At 37.3% G+C, this 17,305-nt stretch overlaps 3 protein-coding genes across 3 annotated transcripts; 1 reads left to right on the top strand and 2 right to left on the bottom strand.

The window, feature by feature from the left end:
- Positions 1 to 1,808: 1,808 nt before the first annotated feature.
- Positions 1,809 to 6,928, bottom strand: LOC103967769. The gene is made up of 5 exons (XM_048575436.1): positions 6,854 to 6,928; positions 3,690 to 3,963; positions 3,237 to 3,475; positions 2,895 to 3,113; positions 1,809 to 2,780 (listed from the first exon to the last, which is right to left on the bottom strand). The coding sequence occupies exons 2-5, from the start codon at positions 3,961 to 3,963 to the stop codon at positions 2,667 to 2,669; spliced, it is 846 nt and encodes a 281-aa protein (XP_048431393.1). The 5' UTR covers positions 6,854 to 6,928; the 3' UTR covers positions 1,809 to 2,666.
- A 3,580-nt stretch (positions 6,929 to 10,508) lies between these two features.
- LOC125473208 (probable nucleolar complex protein 14) lies at positions 10,509 to 11,448 on the bottom strand. The gene is made up of 3 exons (XM_048575707.1): positions 11,236 to 11,448; positions 10,804 to 11,130; positions 10,509 to 10,683 (listed from the first exon to the last, which is right to left on the bottom strand). The coding sequence occupies exons 1-2, from the start codon at positions 11,382 to 11,384 to the stop codon at positions 10,860 to 10,862; spliced, it is 420 nt and encodes a 139-aa protein (XP_048431664.1). The 5' UTR covers positions 11,385 to 11,448; the 3' UTR covers positions 10,509 to 10,683; positions 10,804 to 10,859.
- Positions 11,449 to 13,381: 1,933 nt separating this feature from the next.
- LOC103967823 (3-dehydroquinate synthase, chloroplastic) lies at positions 13,382 to 15,339 on the top strand. Its single transcript, XM_009381133.1, is given in 10 exon segments — positions 13,382 to 13,455; positions 13,614 to 13,764; positions 13,854 to 14,024; positions 14,119 to 14,345; positions 14,621 to 14,674; positions 14,676 to 14,767; positions 14,874 to 14,926; positions 14,991 to 15,134; positions 15,221 to 15,296; positions 15,299 to 15,339. Coding segments are annotated over 10 exon segments (1,083 nt in total).
- Positions 15,340 to 17,305: the final 1,966 nt, after the last annotated feature.

Here is a 17,305-nt window from a genome sequence, read left to right as displayed (position 1 = left end):
TTAAAAGTATCCAAAATTTCGTTGCATTGTAAAAAAACTGTAGCTTACTTGCGCAAAAGGCTAATACTTAGGGTTGATTTGGTATTGCTGTGTTTTGAAAAAAAAGCTGCTTCTGCTGTGCTGTGAGAATAAGCAGCTATGAAATAAAGCAGAAAAGTGTTTGGTAAACTTTTTTGTAAAAGTGCTTTTGAAAAAAAAAAAGCAGTATTATAGTGTTTGGTAAACTTTTATGTAAAACAAATGTGAAAAAAAACCAGTTTTTCAAAGCTGGGTTTTGCAGCTTCTTGTTTTTGGCTTTTTTTAACCCAAAACTGTGAAAAAAAGCTGAAGCTGAATGTTTACCAAACACAAAAACAGCTCCCAGCTTTTTTTATACCAGCTTTTTTCAGAATCACCTCAGTACCAAACCAGGTCTTAATGAGATGAAAATTTTACTTCACGAGAGATTGACCAAAAAAACTGTTGAATGGCCTATTTCTTAGGTGTACCCATTGGAGAATTTTGAAAAGATTAAAAAAAAAAAAAACTGAAAAATGAATACTTTACAAGAGATAAAAATTCATTAATCATTTTTTTTTTTTTGAAACTTTAACGAAAAATCACATTTTTACACTAAAAGTCTATCCTGGTACTATTCACTTTACGTTTTATTTTGTCCTTATCGTTAAAACTCAAAGTTTTAAATTTTTTTCATTAGTTTTCTTTTTTTATTTTCTATAACATAATTTAACCGAAGTTTCTTAGAGAGCTTACTCAAGCCAATGCAAACGTGCATGTAAATAGTTAACAGTTGGCACCTATTACGCAATACGACAGTGTTCTTAATCATTTCCTTTACAACTACGAAAAGATACTGAGTAGTGAGATAGAAATACACAATGAATAAAATATTAGAGAGTGTACACGTTTGACTAAAGCTCTCTCTTGTAAACATGATTCCCATGTACCAAATCATGAGTGGTAATAGTGGTTTCACTATTTTTCTATTACTGATCACAAAATAAGGGAGAAAGCAATAATAAATCGATTACGCTTAAGATGTTGCTCGGAGCTGGTAATTGTGTTTTTTTGTTTCCTTTTTTTTTAATGACTTGGTAATGAAAGTCATGTTGGAGATATGCCGTGAAAGTCAATATTCGAAAGAAATATTTCAGGATAATGTATGTATGTGTAGATAACTTTAATACAGCAAAAGGCAAAGTCACTTATTAGGACTATCTCAATGAACGATATACACCCAAAATTAATGAGTCCATGGACAATAGATCGATGGAAGAAGTAATCTAAAGATGTTAGACTACAGAGATTTTCTTCACATAACCATACACTAGTACAAAAAATACTTTGGGTGACGTAGGTCCTTCGTCGCGCAAAGTCAAAAAAACGTCACGCAAAAATTTGCGTGACGAACCTTCGTCACGCGACAAGCGTCGCGCCACGCCTGTGAAAGAAGGTTTTGCGCGACGAAGAAGTTACATGCGTCACGCAAAGTCGGTTGGCGTGACCAAGGTGTGCGTCACGCAAAGTGGGTTAGCGTGACGTAGGATGCGTCACGCAAAGTGGGTTGGGTGGGTTGGCGTGACAGAGGATGCGTCACGCAAAGTGGGTTGGCGTCACTCAAAGACACTTTGCGTGACACATACCTACGTCACGCAAACCCACTTTGCGTGACCTATAGAACTTTTTCGTCGCGCAAACTTTTTATGTTTTAATTTTTTTTTAATTTTTTTGACAAAAATATTTTGGATCTATTAATATTTTGGATTTAATTTTTAATAAATATTGTAATTATTCTAAACAATAAACAATAAACCAAGAAAAAATTTAATTATAAACCATATGAAAATGTGCATACAAGATGTCTAAACAAAAAAAGAAAAAACTACAACAAGTAGTCTTCTAGGTTTGAAAACTACTGGGTATCGGGTAGGTGAGGTGGCTGGGAGGTCGAAGGTGGAGTAAGATCAGGTGCTGTCAGCTGGATTTGGAGACTGGACACCGCTAAGGCTTGTACAATCATACTCATATGCGCCATCATCTGTTCGTTCTCAGCTCTCATCTGCTCGTTCTCCGCCTTTATATGCTCGTTCTGGGCCCTCATCTGCTCACTTTGGGCCTTTATCTGCTCGTCCTGGGCTGCAAGCTGACCTTTTAGGGTTGTCACTTCCTCCTTCAGGGCGTTGACCTCTCCTGTGGTCGATTTGGAAGAAGAGGCACCCGTCTCATGAACCCGCGCCTTCCCCATACCCCGAACAACCTTGCCATGACGACGACTGTACTTTTGATCCAGGACCTCAGTCATGATCTAAAAACCTACATCCTCGGGTAAAGTGACGTCCTCCATCGGGGTTTCCGAGGGAAGTTGCGATGTTGCTTATTGGAGAACAGTATCGCCCTTTTCCACCATAGTAGCCTGTAATAATAAAGAAAAAACGTATAATGGTTAATAACAAAATATAAATAATATTTGAACGATTCATAAATATAAGAATAATAACAATTACATCTACTTACATGAAGCTGCTCAGCGATCTTATTGCCAGGTCGAACGTAAACGTCCTTGAACAAGTCGATCTCTGGGAACTTAGAACCCTCCTAAAAAAAAAAAACCATTAGGAAAATTTTATTAATCAATAATAAAAAATAAATTGTATAAAATTTCAAAATTAATATACTTTTACCTGACGTCGTGTCTCAAGCCTATACGAAAAGGGCTTCGAACCGGAATGGTGGAGAAGTGTCTTAGACTCCCTAGCTATCTTGCCAGCAACAGATTTCTTCTGTTAAACACACAATATACATGTTAGTGCGACTATTTGAAAGAAATTATTTTAAAAAGCTTAAAAAAATAACTAAAAATTTAATGAATTATTATTAAAATATTAAGTACATACCACAAATTTTGGGTCCGTAAAATGGTTGCAGAGCCATTCCCAATCCTCTGGCCGGTCCTCCAACTCGGATGGGCAACCCTCTAGGCGAGCAACCTCTGGATCATTAAATTTCTTAAAATGCGCATGAAGATTGCTCTTCCAATTTTTGTACCGATTTGCGAAGGTCTCGTCTAAGTAGGTGATGACCTCAGGGTATATGTCCTTAAAATCAAAATTGACCTACAAATAAAACAACAAAATAATAGTAAGAAATTTAATAATATTAAGATAATATACTTTGGTTTATAATATTTGTAAACATAATTAAAAAAATGATAAAAGGCCAAAAATTAATATACTAACCGACAACTTGTCTCGCACCAGTATCTTCGTCTCCTGAGGAATTTCTGCCCAAGTCTCCCACTGCATAGGACAACAATTCCGAATAACACAACCACAGCTAGTAGCGACGATGCTATGTTGCTGTGAGGTAGCCGCTCCACGATGTCGCGAGTCATATGCAATCTTGATCAAGGAGGCAGACAGACGTACATTCTGTGCCGTCTTCAGCATTCGATTAGGCCCCCTGGTTCTTTTTTTAGCTATCCAAAAAAACTTAAATGGTGAAAATCCTAAGCTTAAATTTCTATAGAAAATTTTGCAAAACCTCCCCTAATAGTATATCATTTCCCAAAACCTTAAAAAAGTAAAATAACAGTAATTCACAACCCGCAACAAATTTTCACAATCATAAAAATAATAGTTTTAAAATGAAAAAAAAATACAACGTAGTGAGAATTAGGAAAAAAAAACTACCTGGCTGGGAGCCCCCATCCTCAACTCTGGATGATGAGGAAGTGTGAACAGAAGACTCCAAATCGCAGCGGTGCCGGTGAGGCCGCCGTGCACTGAGCGACTGAACCGACACTGATGACGTCGATGATACAGGCACCTGGGATGCTGTAGCAGTAGCCTCAGTAAGGGGTGTAGGCTCCCCAATCAATGGAGCACTCACGGATGGAGCAGTAAATGCTGATAATGCGGGAGGCGCATTGGTCACACTCCTACGACGAGTGATCAACTGCGACATCTATACACTTTTTGAAGAAAGCATTCAACTCAACATCATTTGAAAGACAAACTTATCAGTAAGAAATTTAACAAAAGAATAGAAAACAAAAGGCGAAAGCATAAATCTTTTCTCGCTAAAAAGAAGGTAAAAGGCTTAAAAGCATGCCACACAAAATGCTGAAAGAATACCTTTTCAGCTTTTATAATATTTGCTTAATGGAATATAGGATTTCAAGGTTCAACCACCAAGTTCTTGATGAGAAATACGTAACAAAAAGAAATTGTGCAAAGGTCTAATTAAACCAATGTCATAACAATGGAACGAAAAGTTTCACATGCCGAAACTGAAACACACACTACACTGCTACAACTTAGAAATTAAAATGCCAATTATCTAAAGTTAGTCAATTCTACTTCACATATCTGATAGGAGCATATTTAGGCGACTTACTTAGCTTGTTTTCATGCATCTATGTTGTTAATTCATAGTTGTTTTAGTAGTTTAAGCTATTTTCGTTTGTTTTTAGGTCCTCATGGCAAAGGGAGCAAGAAAGTGCATTTTGAGGCTATTTGGAGCATTTTTGGGCATGGATTGGATAGCTTAAACATGGAGCAAAGAGGATGGACGAAATTGAAGCCTTGTATGCTCTTTGGGACATAAAACAAAGGGCCTAGCCCAATCAAACAATCCTTTGAGCCATGCAAAACCTCTAGCCCAATCAAACAATCCATCAAAGCCATGCAAAACCACCATTCACACACACTTCACACAAACAACATCCTAGCCGCACTCCCCCTTGCATTTCCAGCCATTCCACTTCATCATTACACCACATTCTCCCTCTTTAATCCACATGCATTCATCATCATTCACCCTAGCTGCCACTCACATGCATTCACACACACTTCACACAAACAACAATCACTTCAAACCGTGCATAACAATTCCAGCACCAACAACACTTCATTGCCGTGCATTTCACTCCACTTTCCAGCATTCCATTTCATTATTGCAGCCACCATTCACTCTTTAACACACATGCACCCATCACTTAGAACAAGCTTTGCCGTGCAACCCCCATTCATTTCCAGCTTTCCACCAACTTTCCTAGCTGTTTTCCATCATTATTTCAGCCACATGCACTCTCAATCATAAGAGCCACATGCATTCTTAAACAAATAGCCATATACACCTCCATTCCTCCTATAAAAACCCATGCATTCCCATTACCACAACACACAACAACAATCACATCTCTTGTGCTGTGCATCCCTTCCAATTCCAGCATCTATCCTTCCATTTCAACCATTCCCCATCCCTCCAAAACACTATCCTACCATCCCCAATCCATTCCACATACAAACCAACCCCAAAACCTATCCTTAGACCTTGTGCCACAACAAAGAGGAGGAGAAAAGTGCCTAAACGTTCATACAATTCAAGTTTGAGTTATTGGAATTTTTAGGTGTTTCTTTTCCTCGATTTCAATGTTTAATTTCAATTCTCTTTGTCTTGTACGTATGAGGAACTAAACCCCCCCTTGGCTAGGGGGGATTCGAAATACATGTTTATACTTGCGATATGATTTGATTACTTCTAATTGCGTTTCATAAGTTGTGGATTCAATTTGTTTAACTGTTTGATTGATAACTTATTTATGTATGTTTATTGAGAGTGCACGCTTAATTTTCATGCATGAATATGACGCTAGAATATAAGTGAGTTTCACCTAATAGTTATGAACTTATATTCACAAGTAGTGGAGGTTGCTTATAAACAATCGCGTTAAGTAAATTCTTGGCATAAGTTTCATGCAATCATAGTAACAAGTGCTTCGTCAATGCTTATGATTTTCATAGAACTTAACGATTCTTGCTTGTATCCCTATTATGCAATCATGTAGGGGACTTGTGGGGAATGTTTTGGGTTGTCGTATGCAATCATCCAATTCAATAACGTTAGGAAAATCTAAGGGTTAATTAGTGCAATTCACGGTTAATCTGGGGCGTTGAGAATTCATGGTTTATTGAAAAGCAATTAGAAATCGTTTTGTGTGCAAGTATAACATGTGTGGAGATGAACCCCTTAGCTAGCCTCCCATCCATTCAATTCCATCAAATTCGTATTTACAATTTGTTTTCTTTACAATCTGTCCATTTTAGTTTAATTTCGTCAAAACCTCAATCCCCCTATATTTTGTTTAGTCTTAGTCTTAATCTATCTTATATTGAGTTTTGCATTCTTTGAGTCTAGTATAGTGTTTTAAACTTGTTTTTACGTTTTTGAGTCAAATCCAAGTGATTAACAATCCCTCCTAATCCCCGGTCCAGAACGATCCCTACTTACATACTTACTACAATTGACAAAAAGAGGGTTTAATTTGTGTGCGCATAAATAACGCATCAATATCACACATCACAACTTAGTCAATTCTAAAGTTAGTCAATTATCTAAAGTTAGTCAATTCTAAAAACTTCACATATCACATATCACAACTTAGTCAACTTAGAAATTAAAATGCCAATTATCTAAAGTTAGTCAATTCTAAAGTTAGTCAATTCTACTTCACATATCACAACTTAGAAATTAAAATGCCAATTATCTAAAGTTAGTCAATTCTACTTCACATATCTAAAGTTAGTCAATTCTACTTCACACATCACAATAACTCAATTTTTTCCGACTAATGACAAGTTCGCTTCTAAATGCAATTGGTTTTCTCAAATCATCTTAAACCCAAATGCTCAATGGCTATACAATCACAAATTATGATTCAAAATAATTGAAATTGTGCTAAATGGCTATACAATGGCTGTATAAGACAATAAGGTCTTAATCACATTGATCTAGTACAATCGAAAAGGCCTCCGTGCATGTTTTTCCAAATATACCCAGGTTACAGAAATACCTTGTTCAGCTGGTAATGAACTTTGATTCCTTGTAGTATCCTTTTGGAGATGTTCCACCATACCCAGGTCACCGATAAGATTCCTAGAGGGAACACACTCTTTCCAACCCCAAGTGTAAACTTCACCAGTCTCTGTAGAATGTAGATTGACCAATAATCCCAATTAGTTCACATTCTGGTCCTGTAGAAATTCATTACAAATAAATTGTTTATGTATGAAAAAGACATGAAGCCCGTGTTTATTCATCCAGAATTCACTACAACCACAAATTAAAAACATGAAGCCCGTGTTTATTCATCCAGAAAGCACAGGAAAAACAAATTAAAAACACCAAATTTCCACTTTTAAATCTTCTTTTTTTCCTATGTCGTCAAATAACAACAATGATTCAAATAACAATAATCATTACTAAAAAATTCGATTCATAATTCGATTCAAATAACAATAAACATTTGAGCACAAATTCAATTCAATAGGGCAGGGGACTGAACATGGGTGTGCGGGTGGTGGTAAATGGGGACAAGTCGTTCCCCCCTTAAATAAATTTGTTTTTCAATCACAAAACGAAACAACTCTGGGCTAGTGGTTCATATGCATTTCGGAAGTAGAATCTCGATGCAGTAAAATGTCTATAAACTATGCCTGACAGGCTGACAGCCCACATTTAAGAAGCATTACGAATTCAACTCTCAGAAGGATCAATATATATCCTTTCCTTAAAATCTCCATTCAAGTGAAACCCTGCTTAATGTAAAGAAATTTTGGAAGACAAGCTCACCCTAATCCCTAAATAACAATGAACTGCAATTTCACCCTAATCCCTAATCCCTACAATGAACTGCAATTTCACCCATCCCTGCTTTCAACTCCTGCAACTCTGCCACTGCAGGAAGCACGGCTGCTAACGTCGTCGAATCAAAACCCATCCCACCCACAACCATATCTCCAAAAACCCGTATCGAATCATCGTAATAACAATTCCTCACCAACCCAGATATCATCGTATTCCACAAAACCGTGTCCTTCTCGGGCAATCCATCAAACACCTTCTGTGCTAACTCAGCCCGGGAAAGCTTAAAGTAAAAGTCAACAACAATCGACCCAACATTCAAATTCAATCCTAACCCATCAACAATCGAGTGCGCGTGCAGCAAAATCACAAACCCTAATCGTAGTGAAACCCTACAATGAACTGCAATTTCACCCTAATCCCTAAATAACAAAAACCCATCGCAAATCACAAACCCTTACCTTGATTTTGGGACTTGATTCCCGTCAGCTTCAAGATTCGTGTGGCTACCCGTCGTTTAGAACGAGAAGGAACAGAGAAGTCTATGGGAAAGAGAGAGGGAAGACAAGTCTGGGTTAAAGATTTGGGGACCAAGGTTGCGAAGAGGAGAGATGAGCAAGAGGGAAGAGATAGAGGAGACATAGGGCTTGAGCGAGAGGAAAAGAGGAAAGTCTTTTCCTGCAATTTGATTTGCAATTTGAGCGAGAGGAAAGTCTGCAATTTAAGCAAGAGGAAGAGGAAAAGAGGTCTGCAATTTGAGGAAAAGAGGTCTACAGAAAGAAAAACCGAGAGGAAAAGAGGATAGGATATATGGTTCCAAAACTTGGAAAAATTGAAAAAAAACGCCTATTTTTCGCTATGGACCGCCAAAATTATCAATTCGCGTGACGTAGGTATACAATTCGACGTCACGCAAAGTGGTTTTGCGCGACAATTAAAGCGTCGCGCAAGGTTTTTTTTATTTTTTTTTTAAGTATTAAAAAAATTACCAAAAATGTGACTTTACTCCTTTCAAGTTCAATTTTTATTTCACATAAACCCCACAATAATATATTATTCTAAAAAAGACCCATAATAATTTTTTTTACATATATATCATTCAATTTCTTAAGTGTTATAAGTACAAAATAAATAAATTAAAATCTACTTAGTAAATACATATACCATTGCACTTGATGGGAAACACATTGTACGAAACTAGTTTCAACGATCCAACCGTCAAACTTGTTTGTATATGCTTCGAGATCGCATACGCCAAAAATAGGAAAAAAAAACATTTAGAGATCAAGTAACGCGACAAAACTTTTCGACGGTTATAAATGAAAAATAACGATTTAACGGTAGTTTTAACTCCGATTTTGATGATTTTTTACAGCTACACTCCTTGACCCTATATGAATACAATGAACTAATTCGATCGTCAATTTAAAGTATTTACACAAGTGGATACCACAAAATCTTATGTTATACTTAATGAAAGTATTAATAAACTCTAAGTGTTAGTAAATCTACCATTTTGATGGGAAACACATTGTACGAAACTATTTTCAACGATCCAACCGTCAAACTTGTTTGTATATGCTTCGAGATCGCATACGCCAAAAATAGCAAAAAAAAACATTTAGAGATCAAGTAACGCGACAAAACTTTTCGACGGTTATAAATGAAAAATAACGATTTAACGGTAGTTTTAACTCCGATTTTGATGATTTTTTACAGCTACACTCCTTGACCCTATATAAATACAATGAACTAATTCGATCATCAATTTAAAGTATTTACACAAGTGGATACCACAAAATCTTATGTTATACTTAATGAAAGTATTAATAAACTCTAAGTGTTAGTAAATCTACCATTTTGATGGGAAACACATTGTACGAAACTAGTTTCAACGATCCAACCGTCAAACTTGTTTGTATATGCTTCGAGATCGCATACGCCAAAAATAGAAAAAAAAAAACATTTAGAGATCAAGTAACGCGACAAAACTTTTCGACGGTTATAAATGAAAAATAACGATTTAACGGTAGTTTTAACTCCGATTTTGATGATTTTTTACAGCTACACTCCTTGACCCTATATGAATACAATGAACTAGTTCGATCGTCAATTTAAAGTATTTACACAAGTGGATACCACAAAATCTTATGTTATACTTAATGAAAGTATTAATAAACTCTAAGTGTTAGTAAATCTACCATTTTGATGGACGTTTAGGTACGGATATTTCAGTACACTAATTTAGTGAAATATATTATGATATGGACGTTTACCAATATATTTCAGTACACTAGTTCACTACAATATATTTAGATACGGATATTTCAGTACACTAATTTAGTGAAATATATTATGATATGGACGTTTAGGTACACTAATTAGAGGAAGTTAAATAAAATCAATGACATTAAATAAGATATCTATAAAACAAAAATATAATATGAGTTTGAATTCAGTACACATTAAGAGACTAAAATCAATATACAATCTGACACCAGATTTTTATTAAATTTTAATCGTCTTAAAAGATTAAAGTTCAAAAATACAATTCTCGACTTGCCAATCTATTTGTTTACTAACACATGGAATTGAAAAAATTTAGCTTGTTAGTTACTAACACGTGGATCAGGAATTTTAACCAATTCAAAGGCTCGTTGTTTGCATATTCATTTGTTCTTTTCATTTTCATTCCCAGATTCTAAATTTCTCTTGTTTCAAATAAGTAAACATTGCAAAATATTATTCTTAAAGGTGCGAACGAGATAAACCATCCATAGATGTAGGTTTTAAAGTGTAAATAAGGTGTTGAAGGAATATTGAATGAGGTTGCATGAAAGCATGGCGAAAACATTGTCAAGATCCAAAATTCTGGATGAATTTCTAAACATCGAGCAACCGATATAGTTCCAACCAAAATTGGATACAAAATTTTTACTATGAATACATTTATAATAACCTAAACGTTGCACAAAATTTGCACCATAGAAACCGCCTTCATCTGTCTCCCTTAACGTCCGCGATGCAAGGCCGCCATACCTGCAATCAGTGAGCGAGCGAGTGAATTCCCGAAGCACCAACATTAGTAATCTATTACCTAAAAAACGTAATGGGAAAAAAAAAAAATCAGAAATGCTGCTAATATTGCCAAAATATTACCTTGACCTTGAAGGCAAAAGTCATGAGAAGGTACTACGCAACCAAAACAACCAAACTCATCGCCTTCTCTTCTTGCCTTTGCCTTTGCCTAATTGCCCAGACTTCATAGCGTGTTCTTGTTCTTGTAGGAAAAGTCGTACCTTTCCATATTTCTCAGCTTTTTCTTCTTCCATCAGCGCCTTATCCCTCGCCTTCACCTCGTACAGGAAAGAATTATCCTTACGCAGTTCACGAATAGCCCCTTTAGCTTCTTGCTTCAAAAGTTTCTTCATCTTTCTTCTCTCGGCTTGTTCCCGATCTGGATCATAGTCTCTGCCCTTAACAAAGCTGCATAACAAAATATCATTCAGCGGTGACTCCAGCAATACGTTCAAGCACTACCCAACATAATAACATTATGACAATTGGGTACGGGAGGTAAAGATAAATTACTTCTCCTCAAATTTCGGATTGAGCATTTTGATAGCCACTGGCTTTTGCTTCCGCATCTGAAGTGGTTGCCGCAGAATGTGATGTTTATCTGCTTTTGTCTTAATCAGTTCAGCAACATCTTTTAGTCTGTCTGTTAATACTTGTGGCATATTCTCCTGTTCTGCCACTTCAAGCAACAAGACTGAAATTGGCAAAAAAATTTCGGGAAAAGAACTGAATCCTTCGTAAATGATGACAAACTCACGTAGAGTTTCAATCACCGTAACCAGCACACTAGCCCTGAAAATTAAAAGTTCCAACTTTTAAAGTCGTAAGACCATATGCAAACTTTACAGTATTGTTATTACACTAATTTAGTGCAACAAAATTCTGAACCTGTGCTTACCAATGCCAATGCGTTCACCAATCTGAAGATCCTCCCATAGAATTTCCCACTCTGCAACTTCCCCTAGTGCGGGATACCTCTCATAGTGACTATCACAACTAGTACACAGGCCACTATTGCATCTGTCCATTGGCTTACTCACTGATTCTTTATACTCGTTCAAAGCTTCGGAGTTCATTGGGGGATTATCAAGAACAGGATTACAAATCTGGGTTGTTTCACTAGTTCCACCAGACATGATTACAAATCCCTCCTCAACAGTATCTAAGAGAAGAGAAAACTTGTTTGTCTCACAAAACTCCACCATTACCAAAAAAGGGCATAGCAAGTAAGCAAAGGTACATATACAAAAATCCCATATGCAATATGAAAAAAATACCTTCAAATTCGTTCTTCAATGATAATTGTATACAAAAATCCTGTACAAAACAAGTTTAGTAGTTTTAGTTTGAATTCTCAATTCAAAGTTGCATATACAAAATCAAATTGCTTACCAGATACAAATAGATTAAGGAACGGAGAGAATTGGAGAACGTTTAGAACAGAGATGGGGGAGGGAGGTAGCTGCTGCAACTAGTTTGCAGTTTCTACCACCCAAACTGATTAAGCAAAGGAAAAAAAAAGTCGTTGACTTTGCGTGACATATGTGGCGTCGGGCAAAACAGCTTTGCGCGACGCACGTGCACTTACGTCGCGCAAAGCTGTTTTGCGTGACGCCACATACGTCACGCAAAGATGTTTTGCGCGACGTAAGTGCACGTGCGTCGCGCAAAGCTGTTTTGCGCGACTCACGTAGCCCTGCGTCACGCAAAGTCAACAGAAAAAGCGGTAAAACTTACTTGCTTTAGTGCCAAAATCTTGCGGGACGCACAAAACGTCGCGCAAAGGCCATTTGCGCGACGTTTAGTGTTTAATGTCACGCAAACATACTTTGCGCGACGCATTTAGCTGCGTCGCGCAAACATGTTTTTGTACTAGTGATAATGTCCAAAAGGTTCCTAGTCATAGGATTGTTAGAGGGACGCTGACAATCCAGATAGACTAGTACATACTATGTCTGCTTTAAATACGAAGGATGGAAAGTCTCAAACCATTCGTGTAGTGACACTAAGACAAGTATATAGGTGCTTATTAAGGGAATGAGTTCACTGAACACAATCAAACAAGAGTACTTGCATGGAGGTCTACTCACATGTCAAGCAAGTAACTCTACTAGTTAGAATAATGTAAGTATTCCTTTGATCTGAGACATCATAGTTGTCTTGGGGATACGTTGCTGATCATTTGATAATGAGACATGACCACATCTCATCTTGGATGTGTTATATGCAGTGTTGGGGTCAGTGATTTATTCTCAGAGGCATGCGAATGATCAACAAGGGATCTCTAATCCTCGTTATGAGAGGAAGAATACTCTTAGATATGATTCAAGAATCTTCGGCCGAAGTATCGAGTGTAATTATGGAAGGCGTTCCTATATGACTCAGTTGAATCATATAACTTGGTATAATCACATTAGGGGTTTGACATTAAGTATCCATACCCTAGTAATGTGATTATGAGTATTGTATTAGAGAATGATCGAATTACATTGTAATTCCAACTAAATAGGTTCTCTGACCAAATTCTACATTTGCTTGGGTAGCCATGATATTTACAACTTAAATTGACATTTGATATTTATAATACTACTCTTGTGTCCCTCAACTTTAACCAGGAGCAATGGTCCCTTAACCAACTTGTAGCAATGGTTCTTCCAACATGACTCATTCTGAAGGAAGTTATGACGGAGTTGACAAAAAGGTTGCACGTTTTGATGAGTTTAGGGACCAAAGGTCACATATTTTAGTTGAGGAATCATTGCTCCAATTGGGTTAAAGTTGAGAGACGTTGCTATAATTTTCTCTTCTTTAGAATTAAGCTTCTTTTCCTTGTTTCAATTGCGGTTTTGAGGATGTTGTGGTTCGTATTGTTGATTATTATGTTAACGTAGGCATGTTCACGGAAAGAGGGTTCTTGTGGTCACTAACACCAAAGTTGCACCATTGTACTTGGATAAAGTTGTTGAGGCTTTGACAAGAGATAACCCCAATGTGTCAGTTGAGAGGGTGATTTTACCGGATGGTGAGAAGTGTAAGAACATGGTGAGTATCTAAATGCTCGTTTGAAATACAGTCTTTAAGATTGCATTTGGCCAGTTGAATCATGAGTAACCGTGTTCTTCAACTGGCAGGGCACTCTTATGAAAGTGTTTGATAAGGCTATTGGGTCAAGAGTACTGGACCAGCGATGTACATTTGTTGCGCTCGGAGGCGGCGTGATTGGTGACATGTGTGGCTATGCTGCTGTTTCTTACCTTCGAGGTGTTAACTTCATTCAGATTCTGACAATTTTTATGGCGCAGGTCGGTCACTAACTATCTCTTTCCTTTTCTAGCAATCATGCACTTATGCTCATTGTGTCTCATGCATCAAATTTTTACGTTGCTCGACTTGCAGGTTGATTCTTCTGTTGGCGGAAAAACTGCTATAAACCACTCTCTTGGGAAGAACTTAATCGGTGCTTTTTACCAACCTCAGTGTACGCTTATTGACACAAACACATTGAACACATTACCAGATCGGGAACTGGCATCAGGGCTTGCGGAGGCCATTAAGTGTGGGCTTGTTAGAGATGCAGATTTCTTTGAATGGCAGGAGAGGAATATTCAGGCAATAATGGCAAGGTATGAAAGTTACACTGAGAGTAACGAACAGCAAAAAGTTACTGGAGCCAGCACCATGCTGCATATTCCTCTCAATTCATGTTCTATTTCACATGATAAATGTTACGGGACATCAAATTAAGAGAGCGTCTTGTCACCGCCAGTGGTTATGACTTTAAGGCTGTAACAATGTGGCCATTTTATCTTTTCTAGTCTGTTGAAGCTTCGTGAATAATCTCGTTCCTGCACAAGATGCATATTAGGTTAGTTACGTTGAATATAGTTGGTGCATGCAGGGATCCAGCGGCATTGGCTTATGCTATAAAGCAGTCGTGTGAAATCAAGGCTGAGCTTGTCCTTGGACGAGAGGGAAAGTGGACTGAGGGCTATACTGAATTTGGGTCATACATTTGGTCATGTGAGTTTTTGTTTTGTACAATTAGGTGTTGAAAGCCTATGTACTTTGACAAGTTATCTTCGCCTTTTGTTATATTCTGTTAAATCCCCTATCTAATTGAATCTTTCGGATGAAATGTGACGTATTTTCAGGCAATAGAAACTGGCTCCATGGAGAAGCTGTTGCGGCTCGGTAAGAGATTTACGCATTTACATTTCTTTCTTCCCTTACAACATTATTCCTCAATATTTAAAGAGCTTGTGTGCTAGGTTATGGCTGCTGACATGTCATACCGCCTTGGCTGGATTGATGATGCACTTGAGAAGCGAACTACCAACATTTTTAAGCAGTCCAAGTTACCTATTGCACCTGCTGAATCTGTGACGATCGAGATGTTCAGATCTGTAATGGCGGTAAGAGAATGGCAGTGTAAGTTCATAGAAGCTCAGTAACTTCTTTGCTTGTTTGTTAATGCATCCGTCTTCCTTCGGCGTGGCAGCTTGATAAGAAGGTAGCTGATGGGTTACTAAGGCTCGTCCTTCTGAAGGGTCCTTTGGGAAACTGTGTCTTCACCGGAAGGCCCTCGACGAAACACTCCATGCATTTTGTAAGTCCTGATGATCCGCACAAGATGTGTGTGAGTTCCTCACCTGCGTTTCGTGGTTTTTGTATTTTAGTCGTCCACTCGTCCGTGTACTTTGCCCCTATGTTTTACATGCCCTTAGCTTCCCCTAAATTTATTGGCAAGAGCTTTTACCATGTTGTAATTTTAGAAACTATTGTATTTACAATAAGCATGGGAAACCATATTATTCAACTCTTGCTTCTTTTCTGGAAATCGTGAATGTAATATATGCATATTCTGAGAAAGACTTGGCTCCTCAAGGACCTCCTCTTTTAAAATACCTCAAGACCCTATATATCTACAGTATTTTGTGCTTCTGATCGGGATCGCTCATAACTATTCACTATGTAAAGATCATCTCTACAAAAATTAATTAAAACTAAGGTTGTTTAGTCATCGAGCTGTATAAAAATAGATTAACGGATTGGGTAAAAGAATTACGAACCGTCTATCTATTTGTTACAGGTGATTAACTAAACGATCTTAGTTTTAATTGATGTTTTACAAAAATGATCTTTACATGGTAATTTATAATATGAACGATTTTGATCGTAAGCACATGATTTGGTGAGTAGACCACAAAGTATTTTGAGAAGGAACTCGTTAACCTTAAGGAACCAAGCTCTTCTCTTCTTTTTTAGTTCCAATTTTTCAAGGAACTCCTTAACCTCAAACAACACTCAACATTCCGGTTTATAACATGATGTCACGTGATTTAAGTTTTCCATATAGCATTGCATGATTTGGTTGGAGCACCTTCACCTTGACGTCCCCACTTCATGAAAGTATTTGATCTCGGCTTTTCATCGAATCACTTGGAAATAGCCACGACAATTATTTTTTTCGTTTCTTTTTATACCTCTTGCCCGCCAAATGGAGAAGAACTTACATGCAACTGGAATTTCGTAGTTAAATCTCAAACCAATTACTCGATGCCTTATAAATAAGTTAAAATACATAACCATGTGGGACAGACTCGATTCAATGACACCTTTATCGTCTCGGTTGCATGTAAGTTTTTCCACTGTTCTAAAAATCTCCGCCTAGGCGCTAGGCGGTTTGTCACCGCCCCGATTAATACCTAGACGTTTGAAAATTAAGAAAATGCCCATAGACCTACTGAGGCGCTCGCCTAGACCGCCTAGGCACCTGCCCAGACTTGCCTAGGCATCGACTCACTTAGGCAGAAAATAGATAACTTTCATTTTGCATTTTATTTTTTTTCAATAAATTGTAAGAGACTTGTCGAATACTTAAATGAGCACACATATATGCTTGTTCCCCATGTTTTCATTATGTTCCAATACTTCATAATATATTTGTTATTCTATTTTGTAGTTTATGATGAAATTATATATATTTTAAGTATAAACATACACTTATTTACATGAAATATAATGAATTTAGTTAAATCTGCCTAGTCCGCCTAGCCGCCTAGGCGCTAGGTCCCAGCTCGCCACCTAAGCGCCGCCCGACTAACGCCTAGCGTTTTTAGAACCTTGAGTTTTTCTATGCTAGATGAGTAGTTTTGCCCTTTTTCTTTCCAGCCTTGCAATTCAAATTCCAAAATTGGATAAACATTTTTGCCCTATACTTTTAAGGTGGCAATGCAACTGTTCCATAATGTAATTGGAGGAGGACAGACAGCTTTAGCATCGCCAGAAGATCTTCTGCCCAATCTGCCGATTCTGCCCTAATCATATTTAATTCTTCCCCCTCCTAATCCCACCTAATCTCCTCACATTCCCTCTCATTCTCTCACACTTTCCTCTCTGTTTTGCTTTTTCTATAAAAAAAAAGTCAACACAAAATGTTGATATAATTTAATCATAACCGTTTAAATAGGAGAAGAGGGGAGGGAAGGGAGATTGAGAGAAAAATTAGGAGGGGAGAGAACTCTACTCCGGTTTTACAACGTAAGTGGATGTTTCAAAACATATACTTTTCCTTAAGATTTCA

The sequence above is a fragment of a genome, unplaced genomic scaffold (assembly GCF_019419815.1).
Source record: "Pyrus x bretschneideri cultivar Hongxiangsu unplaced genomic scaffold, Pyrus_bretschneideri_v1 Contig8, whole genome shotgun sequence".
NCBI lineage: Eukaryota > Viridiplantae > Streptophyta > Magnoliopsida > Rosales > Rosaceae > Pyrus > Pyrus x bretschneideri.
This window is presented reverse-complemented; position numbering and strand designations above follow the sequence as displayed.